At 45.3% G+C, this 13202-nt stretch overlaps 1 protein-coding gene across 5 annotated transcripts in view; it reads left to right on the forward strand.

Annotated features, from left to right (window-relative positions):
- Window positions 1-12754, forward strand: part of MAMLD1 (mastermind like domain containing 1) — a 309533-nt gene extending 296779 nt beyond the window's left edge. For 4 of the 5 annotated variants that reach the window (XM_053273720.1, XM_053273721.1, XM_053273722.1 and 1 more), the window contains 3 exons: window positions 7502-7657; window positions 8976-9054; window positions 10391-12754. In XM_053273720.1, the coding sequence (XP_053129695.1) occupies window positions 7502-7657; window positions 8976-9054; window positions 10391-11424 (1269 nt within the window). In that variant the 3' untranslated portion in view covers window positions 11425-12754. The remainder of the gene's footprint in view (window positions 1-7501; window positions 7658-8975; window positions 9055-10390) is intronic. The other variant, XM_053273719.1, reaches the window with a different exon arrangement.
- Window positions 12755-13202: the final 448 nt, after the last annotated feature.

Here is a 13202-nt window from a genome sequence, read left to right on the forward strand (position 1 = left end):
GAAGCGGCCCTTGCGAGAGAGGCCAGCCAGGTGTGTGCCCTTGTTGCCATCCCCATCCAAGGAGGCAGGTTGGCGTTCTGTGAGGCGCATTGCAAGGACAGAAGAAAGAGGCACTTGAAAGCGCTCCTCCTAACAAAACCGTCTACCCTGTCGGATCGGTTACAGACTTCAAACAAAGCCTTTCCTTGACTGGCAGCCCCAGAGATAAGGCTCGGAACCGGTCTGCCAGTATTTCATCATGTGGTTATAGATCAAGTCAAGGGGTGGGGGAAGCAGAGGGGCCCCCGCTGAGCGTACATGGTTTCATCAGTGCTCAACGTTGAAAAAGGAAAGGAAACCAACCCGAACCAAGAGAAACTTCCAGAGGCTTCAGAACAAAAAGGCGCAGTTTTATCTTTAAAAGCATCTTGAAACTGGAGGGGAAGGAAATTAGAGGAAGAAATCTCCAGAAAACAGGGCCAGGCAAGCCAAGCTGAGGTTGTTTGAGACCACCTGCCTTGAGAAGAGGATGAAGGATGGAAAAGGAGGCAAAGGTATTGTCGCTGTGCCTGCTGTTGAGCCAAGTAGGAACCCGGCTTCCTGCCCACGTGAAGATGATGATGATTGGGGGCGGGGGCGGAAATCTCCTATCATGAAGCCTCCTGGAAACTGCTTTCCTTATTTTTATTTTATTTCTGCATTTATATCCCGCTCTTCCTTCAAGGAGCCCAGAGCGGTGTACATAGTTAAGTTTCTCCTCACAACAACCCTGTGAAGTAGGTTAGGCTGAGAAAGAAGTGACTGGCCCAGAGTCACCCAGTGAGTTTCATGGCTGAATGGGGATTTGAACTCGGGTCTCCCCGGTCTTACTCCAGCACTCTAACCACTACACCACACTGGCTCTCTTAGGCAACGGCTGCACATTCGAAAACCAAGGAGCAAGTGCTTGGGGGTGTTTCTGAAGTGGATCCAGGGGAGCCCCTTGTTTAAATGGGTCCAGCCTATATGTTCTACCCCTTCTAACTGAGCAAAGAGACACCTTTTAAAAGTGATTCTTTTTATTTGAGCAGGGGGAGAGCAACTGGCCCTTTCTATCCCCTGCACAGCATCCCTCCAGTGGCAGTTGCTGGTGTCTCTCTTACGTTTCTTTGTAGAGTGTGAGCCTTTATTATATTTATTTCATTTTACTTGATTGATTGATTGATTTTCTCTATGTAAACCACTTTGGGACTTTTGTTGAAAAGTGGTATATAGATATTCATAGTAGCCACCTAATGGCACAGCAGGAAGTGACTTGACTAGCAAGCCAGAGGTTGCTGGTTCGAATCCCCACTGGTCTGTTTCCCAGACTATGGGAAACACCTATATCAGGCAGCAGTGATATAGGAAGATTCTGAAAGGCATCATCTCATACTACGCGGGAGGCGGCCATGGTCAACCCCTCCTGTTTTCTCCCAAAGAAAAACCACATGGCTCTGTAGCTGCCAGGAGTTGACACTGACTCGACGGCACACTTTACATTTAGTCCTACTAGTTAAAGAAAGAGCTTCTGTAGACCCATTTCATAACCACCCCAATACATTTGTTCCTTGGGGATCTGAGCATTGCACAGAATGTGCTTCACCTCTGCCCCTGTAAATGAGCATAGCTACAGGTCCTGTTTCTTTGGTCATATCAATAATGACCGGAGTGGTATAGGGTTAGTGTTGAATTAGGACAAGGGAGACCTGAATTGAAGCCACTGTGATAATTGATTGAGAGACCCCCAAATCACTTCGCATTTCAGGCACTTCATGATTTGTTCTTTAATAATCCTTTTCATTTGCTGTTTTCAAGCAGTTATGGAAAGAGAGAAATCTGTGGTACCACAGGGAGATAGAAGACAAGAATAAAAAATAAACAAATCCATACACTTCGTACCTGCTTTTATCCAGTCTTTAAGCTGATAAACCCACTAAGATGTGCTTTTTGGAAAATCAAAATCGTACCGTCTTCCCAGCAGCAATTTATCCTAATGAGCGGTGGGGGGGGGGCACCAAACAAGGCCCAGCTGCCCCTCTCTCCCCCACCTTGCCTTGCTGGGATGCCAGGGGCATCTGGGCCTTGTTTGGGGCCCCCCACCCCACCCCACCCCACCCCACCCCACCCCTCCCCTAGCTCATAGCCAGTAGGGCTGTTCTTATTGAGGATGAGCTACTTGCTGCATTTTCCTAGAACTTTCCGTATGGGACAGTTTGCACCTGGGCTGCAAGCTTCAATTGGTAGACCAATCAAATAAGACTTTAGCTGATTGGCTGGAGACCAATTATATCTGGTGAGAAAGTGTTAATTAGTGCTGAGGTACCTGAAGGGACTTGCTTGCTTCTTTTGAGGCTGTTGAACTGATGTGTTACAGAAATAGGGTGTGCCTCACTATCACCATCATAATTGCCCTGCCTTCTAAGAATGGTTGTGGTTTTGGGGTTATTTATTTATTTATCTCTATGTCAACCGCTTTGGGAACTTTTGTTGAAAAGCAGTATATAAATATCTGTCAACTTCGTATTTGGATTAAATATGTAAGTTGCAATTATCTTTTGCTTGTTGTTAGCTCAAGAAGGTACTTGTACGGAGGTTTGGAGGAATATAGAAATAAGTACACCTAGATTTTATTTTACTCTGTTAGTTGACATGATCCACTGCCTTCTAACAGCAGCAGCTCTGTAATGTAGTTGGCAGTGCTGGTATTTTGCATGGTGGCTGCTCTTGTTTGGCCTGGCCTTGGAATGAGAAGGCAAACGAGTTTCTGTGGAAGCGATGAAAAGGAAAAGAAATTGGGTTCATTAACCTTTGATGCAGATAGCAATGTCATTTTTGTCATGTGCAAGAGCTATTCTTAGTTGTGAGTCTTCTGTGCCTCTTTCTCTTTCTGGAAGGGAATACTGTAGTTCCCACTAGTGGTGGAAAGAGTGAACTTTTTGTTGTTGTTTATCCTGAATGTAATTTTGCAGAGTGCAAATGGCCTCTCTTGTTGTTTTGTTCCAGTTTTCCCCACTGCATTCACACACACACACACACACACACACACACACACACACACACCAAAAAAAACACCCCAAGATTTTTAGGAGCTAATTAAATTTTTGGGATCAAACTTTCCTCCGAAACACTGCCCTGTTTCCCCCCTGCATACCTGCAAACAAATCAATCCAATTGCTTTTATTGTGGTGGGGCAAGTACTGAACACTTGTATATAATTAAAGCCATTTTATTGCTGCAATTAGTGCTGGCCTGTGCAGTTATTTTCCCCTAATGGTGTGGTGCAGGCGGGGGAAATTGGCATTCCATTTCGCATGAAGTTTGAATCAAAACTGAACCATGGCGGAGGTTCCATCGGCAAGACAGAAAACCTCTTCACGACGGGCTTCATTCCCGTAGCTGCCCTAAGCAAAAAAAAAAAGCCCCAGAGATCGGCCTGGTGATAAACCTTTTTGCTTCAGTGGATATGCAGCCAGACAAGATGGAAGGAATCAACGTGAGCACTTGAGTGTCTTTCAAGTACAGGGCAGGCAAATGAAATCCCAGCTCGTTCACATGATATTTCCCTTGAAAGTATCCTCTATTACTCAGAGTTGAGCTGTGTGGCTGCAGCGTAACATCCGCCATGCGGGCAAGGCATGGGCGTCAAATGAAAACTTTTCTTGGTAGCCATGTTGGCGCTAGGATTTGCAGGGGGGGGGGGCTTGGCTCCCCTGAATCTGGAATGCAACTGGGGAATTCTCTCGTGCTGCCTCCCGTCTTCTTGGGTGCGCCGTTCAAAATGAGACTGGTAGTGTTGATGGGCCAGCGGGACCTTTTCCTGCTCTTGGGTGGGTTTTGTTTTGCTTTGCTACCCTCTGGAGTCCTCTCTGCTTTCCATGTGGGTCTGAGGAGAATTGGGAGCCGGAGAGACAGTGATGGATGGCTGGGTGAGGAAAGCGGGTGCTAATAATATACGGCCACCTCGGAAGGGCTGCAAGCAAAGATGCTAATGAGACACAGTATGAGGTGCAGGTTTACTTCTAGTAAACTGTCTTGCAGGCATTTTGCGTTCCAGCAACTGTGGCTTTGCATAATAGCCCAATGCAGTGGCACAGGATGCACCATAAAAGTGAGTGATTTCAGTGACCTTCTTTGGTAATAACTTCTATAAAGCAAAAAAAATAAAATAATAATAACACCCCCCCTCAAGTGATGCAGTGATCTTTCTTCCCATGATCCAGCCCGCCCCCTCTACCGTGCCTCTCCCGCCCCGCTCTCCCCTTCCATTCGGCTTTGCTCTCCATCAACACAGTCCAAAGTTTCCTTGCTGGCTTCCTGTTTTCTCCATTTTAGCATGATCCTAATTGTCAGATGTCAAACGGCACTACCCTTTTCTTGGTTGCTTATCTTCTGATAACACCGACACTCAAACAAAGGATGCAGGCTTCCATTTGGCAAACAAAGGAAGCGTGGCCCAGTTTTGAGTATGCCGGCTATATAATGTACATAGTCCTCTCTGCCAATAACAACAAAATGTCATCAATAATGTAAAATGGGACTGGAGGCCGAGGGCGATGAAGCAGCAGACAATATCGCTTCCTCTTGCTTTGGCTATTTCATAGTCTGCCATTCGTCTTGCTTTGCAGATGCCTGCTATAGAACCTGTTAGTTTGGGGGATCTTGGTTCAGGTCTCTGCACTTAATTGCTGATGTACCGTATTTACCCAAATACAAGACAACTCTGAACTTAAGATAAGCTCCTTAAAAAGAGACATTAAGTACAAGTTCTTCTCTTATTTACCTGAAAGGAGGAGGACTCTGAATTTAAGATGGCCCCTTGATTTCTAACATGAAAAAACTTGGGGAGAAACCTATTCTCGGATTCAGGTGAATACAGCCATTTTCTAGATTTCCTCCTCCCCCCACCCCATGCCAGCTCCAGGATTTGTGTTGGGGTGGGGAGGGTGGTCTTCGGACAGGTCAACCCTCAGTGGCGCTCCTTGAACCTGAGACGGAGAAGGCCGCACCGTGAGAATTCTCCTGTGTTCCCTTGACTCTTCTCAGTAGCCCGTGCAAAGTGAGAATGGTGGCCTTGGCCAACCTTGTCAAATGCCTGGCCTCTATATTCCCAACCAGATCCTGGTCGAGAATCTGGGGAAGAGGGTGCAGCTCAGTGCCTTGCATACAGTCAGTCACTGGTTCTAATCCTGGCATCTCCAGGTAGGGCTGGGAAGCACCCCTGTCTAAGATCCTGGAAAGCCATGCCAGTCAGTGCAGCCAGTACTGAGCTAGATGGACCAGTGATCAGACGCCATATAAGGCAGCTTCAAATAATATCCTCAGCTTTTGTAACTCGGCACAGCTGTCGCTTCCTGTAGGAGGAATAGTAAACAGGGTAGCATCACTCGCTTGATGCATCATGAAGCGTCTCACTCTGGCCACAGGCTGTATGATTCAGGGATGCTTCCTCCTCCCTCCATAATGGGTGATTTGGAGGATGGTGTGGCTGAAGCTCTTGCAATAGTAACTGACCCTTTTCTTCCCTCTAACTGGTAACTGGCTGTCTTCTACAGTATACCTGACAAACTACTCTGTGTAACTCAGAGGCTTGCCTATTCCTTGCCAACAGAAGAGAGAGCCTGACAAATGGTTTGCCTGTTGTGTGTATCGGATTACAAGCTGGTTTATTAAGCTGTTATGAGCTGTGACATTCTCTGTTTTGCTTTGGGGAGGGGGAGGGTCATATGAGATGATAAGCAGATCTGCCTAAAGGATACAAGTCAACCTGAGCCTTAAGGCGTGGTGTGCTGTGTTTATTCTCTGCTTTAACAATGGCGAGAATAGAGCCAGGATATGGTGTGTTATTCTAGACTCTGTAAGCAACCAGAAGGTGATATTTCAGAGCAGGTATTTCTTTGAGCCCCTCAAGTGAGACCATGAAAAGAGTATTTAGCTGGCTGAGCCCCTCTGATCTCTAAAGGCCTTCTTGTACTTATTTTTATTTATTTATTTATTTAAAATATTTCTATACTGCACAAAACTTGCATCTCTGGGAGGCTTACAACTAAAATCATTTAAAACATCAACTCAATTAGCAATTAAAATCATTGAAAACCTTGAAAACCCAATATTAAAACCATAAATATAATTAAAAGCCTGGGAGAATAAATGTGTCTCCGGTGCCTTTTAAAAAGTTGCCAGAGATGGGGAGGTTCTTATTTCAACAGAGAGAGCATTCCAAAGTCCAGGGGCTGCAACGGAGAAGGCCCGACCCCAAGCAGAGTTGGTGGCAACCGCAGAAGAACATCTCCAGATGATCTTAGCAGACGGTGGGGCTCATGGCGAAGAAGACGTTCTCTTAAATACTCAAGCTGTTTGGGGCTTTATAGGGAATGACCAGCACCTTGTATTCTGCCCGGAAATGTATCGGCAGCCAGTGTCGTACCTTCAACACCGGAGTAATATGGTCTCTCCTGCTTCTTTAGAAAATCCAGGACAACCTGGGCCAGGCAATTATTGAACACGCAGGAGAGGGTTGTTCCCTTTTTAACTTTTTCTTTTTACCTAAAGTCTGCATGTTTCTTTAACGCTTTTGGTCATTGAGATACTACTTCAGCCTTGCAAATGGCCACAAAAGTTACTTGTTGATTGTTCTTACTTTTGCCTGTAGACACCCTAGTCACTTGTGACCTATCACTAGCCTGAGGGGCAGGGGGATTTCTTAATTCGCAATCATTCCTCTATCTGGATCCCGGGAACCAGGTGGGAGGTTTTGACAAGCCTGTAATAATATTATTATTACTGCTGCTGCTACAATATTTATATACCACTTATCAACATCAACAAAAGTTATCAACGCATTTTACATAGAAAAGAATAACGAGAAGGTTCTTTGTCATCAAAGGGCTTGTGGTCTAAAAAACACTATACTGGAAGTAAATCGGACCAGTTGCTCTCTCGCTTCTAGAAAGAGAACTGCCATTTTGAAAGGTGCCAGGTAGCCTAGTTAGCAGGGGTTTGTAGCCCTGCTAACTAAGTAGCCCTGGTGCTACTTCCAGGAGTACACCAGAAGTCCTTCAGCTGGATTAGCTGAACAATTTGTCCTGTGTGCCTTGCCATGACATCTCTCTCTTGCTCCCTAGGCAGGAACTCGGAGGCTTAAGTCAGGCATCTTGTACCAAACTATGATTAAGGAAATGTAACCACAGTTTGGCATGATGTCTGAATTGATAAGTACCTTGGGCTTTTGCTTCACGTCTGGAGGCCCTTTACCCAAGAGACTGGAATGCTCAGCAGAAGGGGAAACAAATGCAACCAAGAAGCTCCAAGCCGCAGTTTGCCCAATTGATTGTTTGGAAGGTCAAACCATGGTTTGTGTTCTAAACTGCGGTTGGTCCAAACCATGACTTGATGTGATGTCAGAACTGTGTTGGTCCTGGAAATGGTTGTGAACAGATGGTCCCTGTGGTGTTCTTTCCAGTGAGAAGTAAATATATTTTTTCTGGGTTTTTTTTCTTGACAGGACCAACCCCCTGGAATTGTTGCTAGACTTCAGGAACCAGGAGCTGCCCCACCTGCAGGTTCAGTGCCTGCTCCGGCTCCAACCATGGTGAATGGTTATACCATGAGGAACCATCTACTAAAGCAGCAAATCATAAGGCGGCAGCAACAGCTGCAGGTCGGTCTACTCTCCTCTTCTGGGGAAACTATGCAATAGCTTTTAGGGCCAAGGTTCAAGACTTTCCAGATGATTGTAGCAAAGTGGTGGAGCTTAAGTGGCCACACCTAGTATATCTGGGGTTATTCTAGGAAATAACTTGGTGATAGCACTAGATTAATCTCTTCTAATGGAAGCTACTCTTCCTCCCAGTCAGTTTACAATCCCTTTTTCTGCAACCGCTTCTGCAGTCAGTCCTGGTATATAACATTTTTTGGCTTAATAGTTGACTACTACAAATATGTATATACAGAAGACCCTTGTTATCTGCAGTTCTACAGATTGAGGTTTCATGTATCCGTGGATGGGTCTAGAGATCCAGTTTTTTAATCTGCAGCAGGAAATATAGGCAATTTTCGTTTATCTGCATTTCCTGAGTCCCTGGATATTACTTCATTTTTTAAGCACAGAGCCATTGGCTCCTTTTTGTTGGCCCCATCCCATAAGGGCAACATCTTACAGCAGACAGTGCTCACTTTAATTTTTAGATTTATTTCCTGCTTGTCCTCCAAGAATCCCAGGGTGGTATAATTTACCCTGTGAGGTAGGTTAATCCGAAAGAGAAGTGACTGGCCCAGAGTCACACAGTGAGTTTTGTGTCTGAACAGGGATTTGAACTTGGGTCTCCCAAGTCCTAGTCCAGTGTTCTAACCACTACACCATGCTGACTCTCCATGTAGTCATCCGTCCAAATGCAAACCAAGGCAAACTTGGCTTAGCAAAGGAGACAATTCAGGCTTACTACCACAAGGCTGGTTCTCCAGCCCCATGTTTTGTATAATCCTCTTTTAGGCACAGTCTCTGGGAATGTGTTCCCATCACTTTTCACTCTGCATGTGTTGGACTGCTCTGGAGTTCATTATCCAGTTTAATTTATACAGAATTAAGGGTTGTTGAGAAGCATCATGACGAACCCACAGCTAGAATTGTGCAACAGTGATGGAGAAAGTTGATGCTTAAGTCTCTGTCTTTTCTCCCTTTCTGTGAGAGAGTGGGACAGTATTTTTAATGATATTACATTATATTTAATTATATATATTTAAAAAATACTGCTGCCAGTATTATAAAGACACTGCAGGCAGTACTTTTACAGTATTTTGATGTGACCTGGGGTGCCAGGAGCCAAAAAGCAGAATAAGTCACTTCATTCCACCCTGTCTCCATCCCCCATGGAGATATTCAGTTCTGCCTACTGAGTGTGCTTCAGCAGATCCTGGGAGTTGGTAGTGGCCCCCCTGAGTAATAACTTGCTGCTACTGTTATGTTTCTTGTTCCCTAGGAAAAGCAGAGGCACAGCATGCTGGGAGTGGCATCCGAGCAAAGGAGTTTTGTGGGCCAGCAGATGAATCAGTTTCCTGGTAAGGAGAGAGAGAAAGCATGCTCTGCAAAGCTGGGCTTTTGTGCCCCCTCAATTCAAGGATTTAAAGGGAACTCTAATTAGAAATAAATGTTTTCTATCCTATTTGAAGTCACAAATCCAGCATGCTTTCCACTACTGAGTTGCTTAAGCTGGACTGTTTCTTTAAAAGAAGGGCCTCCTGGAATGAAGAAACTGCCATTCAAAGCTTTGGAGGGTGATGGTCACAGAGCCGTGGACTGAGCAGCCATGAAATTTAGCAGAGAGAAGCCAAGTGTGTAACACCCGAATTTATAAGCTGGAGCTGGAACGCAGCATTCTGAAAAGGTTTCTAATTTAGAAACTACGGATTTGAAATGAGATGGAGAAATGGGACAGGGGACAAGGTAGTGGAATATGAGCGGCAACATTCTCCCTCATTGTGGTGGTGGTATTATTATTATTTTTAAAAATGAGCTTTGAATTCCAGCCCTAGAAAGCTGAGCTGTAATCGTGAAATTTTAGTGTCTGAACTGTATGTTTCAAGGATGTCACCGTAATTCTTCCTTCCTCATTCATAAGAAGATGAATAGTCAGGACAAAGGGTTGTTGCCTAACCTTCTTTCTGACAAGTTGGCTTTTTGTGTGCAGGGAATTTTATTTTTTTAACATGAGGGAGAGTTGAAACACTCCTTCTCCTCAGTGCAGAAGCCTGAGATGGCGAATCCCGCTTATTGCACAGTATACAGGAGGCCCTTGAACATCGCACGGGTAATGTTGCAGAAGAGTTCCACGAACATTAAATCCATGATATTCAAATACGAAACCTAACCTGAAAAAAGAGGTTAGGTTCTGCAGGCTGTTCCTGGGGAGTTTAAAGTTTAAATACTCAGCCACTCATTGCTTCTTAGCTGGTGTGTGGGGTTGGATATTTAAACTTTAAACCCCCAGGAGCCGCTTCTGCACTTCTCAGCTGGTTCGTGGGCTGCTAAGGGAAGTTTAAAGTTGAAATATTCCACCCCAAGCGCTAGCTGAAAAGCCATTAGAGACTGAGTATGTAAACTTTAAACTTCTTGGAGCAACCTGCACACATCATTCCAGCTGGCCTATGGGCTGCTCCAGGTAGATGGGTTTAGTTAAAGGTTTCCCAAGTGGGAAAACCCATGAATAACCAGAACTATGCATGCAATAACTGAACTGATCTACAAGGAAGCTACCCCAAACGTGGACGAAACTGTGGGAGATGAACCCGTGAAAGTAAAGGGCCGCCTGTATTTTGCTTGAAGAATGTAAACGGTAGGTGAAGAATCCACAGGGCTGGCTTGCTTTCTTGTAATGCCTTCCTTCTCTCTCCCCAGCAGTCTCCCAGACCATGCCGACTGATTGTAGCCAGCCTATGCAGACTCCTCCCCGCAACCACCGTATGATGCCATCCCCCCAGGGCATCTTGCAGAACACCTTGGCCTCTGGGATCGCGCCGGCTGCTGTGAACCAGAACAGCGGGGCAATGGTGATGATGCCACACAACTCCGGCAAACAGCCGGGAATGTTCCCACCGAATTCAGATTTCAATCTCCCACTCCGGCCGAGCCAAAGCTCATTGGGCATCAATTCAGGGTGCCAAACGGTCCACAGCCATCCTGCAGCTCGGCCAGGCATGGCCCTGTCGGGCTTTACCGCCGGTTCTTTAGTGAATCACTCTTCTGCCCAGCAGCACTTGAGACAGCCAGCACTGCCAGCCATGCCCAACATCTACTCCAATGCCTCTGCGCAGATGTGGACACAAACAGGGGTCCCACGGATGCCCAATCAAACTCCAATGGACACCAGCATGCAGCAGCAGTTTGCCAGTAACCCTCTCTTCTCCAAACAGAATACAAGGCCCAATATTCCAGGTCAGCCATTTTCCCATCAGGCTGTGGTACCTCCCAATCGCATCGCTCCCGGAGTCCAGGCTAGACAAATGCAAAAAGTCAGTCTTGGGCAGCCTGGGCAGAGTTTGGGCACTCTGAATAATCAGAACCTGAGACACAATTTGACCAGGGGACCTTTGCCAGCTGCAATGAATGTTATGAAACCGATGCCCCAAGGCGTGTCAAGTTTTAACCAGCTCGGTTCCGCTCAAGCAGTCGGCCCACCAAGTTATCCCGGCTCCACTGGCCAGCCCTCGGGAACGTTCAACAGAATGAACACGGCCTCTGAGTTGCCGCCCCAATACAACTACGTGACCCAGCAGAACAATTCCGTTTTGCCCGGGAACTGCAATGAGGCAGACTTTATCGACTCGCTCATGAAGAGCGGCGGCGGCAGCACGGACGAGGACTGGTTAAATAATTTGACAATGATAGATGACATTTTGGGGCAGCATGTCCAAAGTTCTGGACACGTGTAACTCTGGACGGAAAGCAGAGGGACCCCGGGTAAATCTCTGTGCAGGACTCATAACAAAAAGAAATGTTAAACACAAATCCTCCCCCATCTTTCAGTGACGAAAAAATGAACTTGCCCAACGAAACTCTTCACCTTTCTCCCAGGTTTTTCGAACGACTGTGTATATTTGAATATTTGTAAATTATGTTTTCCTATACATTAAATATAGAAGTATTTATACTTCTTTGGACTCTTTGTAAATACCCTATAGACTACTCCTTTTTGCTTTGCTTTGTTTTGTTATATGATAGGATTTGAATTACACCTTGTTCTAAATATGCAAATATTATTGTTAGTTTCAGTAATACTGTGTATTACAGCATCAAATATTTTATGTTTTTGACATAACTTACAAACTAGGGGTGTTCCAGCAAACAGAATAAACGGGAAGAAAGCACTGTAATACTACTTACCTCCCTGTCCCCTCCCCTGCCCTGCGGCAAACTAATGTAACTGATTAGCTGAATTAAAAATCCATTTTGATCTTACGGACAAGACGGTCTTCAGCTGGCCCGGAGATTCACTTATTGAATGACCCATGGTGGCAAGCACCTCTGCTAGACTGAAGGTGCCGACAATCCTTTTGCCCTTCTTTTTCTCAGAGTCTTGCTGCTGTTGACACATGCATGTTCTTACTCAGCAACTTCGGCATCAGGGCTTAACTCACCTGTGTGAATAAGCCACAGGCAGGGTTTCGGTATCGCCTCAGTGTGTTCATCCGCATGTTCAACCACAAGCCCATCAGGCGACTGATCCGGTGATGATGTACATGCCTGTGTGAACCAGCCCACAGAGCAATAAAGTTGTTGAGCAGAGACTATATGAAGTGCTGTTGTGCAAAGTTCTCTGTACCAGAAGAGCGTTGAACCAGTCTGAAAATATGCCTCTAGCCATTCAATGATAATAACCGCTTCCTGGTTTGCCCACCCCGACAATGTATATTTGTAGTGTACAGGTGATTTGTTCCTGGTTTAAAAAAATAATAATTTGTATTTTCTTCTCTGTTTTTAATATGAGGCGCTCTCTTTTTCTCCCCTCACCCACCAAAAGAAAATGTCTATAAACGCAAATAGCTTAATTCTGGATGTTTTTCCTGTCATATGTATATTTAAGAGTCTGTTTATAAAAGAAATCCGTTGTACTGTAAACTTCTTCAAAAATGTTCATACTTTGTGTAATCATATTTTAATAGCCACATCATTCTCCATTTGTAAGATAACGTCCACTTCAAGCACACCAAAATGTTTTTCCTTCATACCATAATAAAAACTGCCAGGGAAAAATTGCACTCACTGCACGTTTTTTTCCTTTTTTCCCTGTAGAAGCAGCACGCACACACACACCTGTAACCTTGACTTGAATTAATATAGGCAACTCACAGGTTCCTATTATTTTTGGACAAGAACAGAACCACAAATCTTGCAGCCCTTCTGTGGAAATTGAATCCCAGAAGCTAGACGAGGGTTTTGGGGTGAAAGGGAGAGAGAGGGCTGTTCTACCATAGTACTTTGGGCTCAGCAATGATGTCTTGGGAAGGCATTCTGTGAGCACATTGATTCAAAATGGGACATGTGCTTATTTGTTGTGGCTGGAGTAGTGAGAACCCTCTGGCTAGTCTAATGCTGCCTGTGGAGGTTTTTCTTTCCTCTGGCTAGGCTGCCAACTTTTCAGGCCTCTGTAGCTGTGCCTTTTAATCTGCAGACATTTGCAGGTGACTGTGTTTCTCTCCAGGGCATGAAA

This window comes from Hemicordylus capensis, chromosome 11, assembly GCF_027244095.1.
Source record: "Hemicordylus capensis ecotype Gifberg chromosome 11, rHemCap1.1.pri, whole genome shotgun sequence".
Classification (NCBI taxonomy): domain Eukaryota; kingdom Metazoa; phylum Chordata; class Lepidosauria; order Squamata; family Cordylidae; genus Hemicordylus; species Hemicordylus capensis.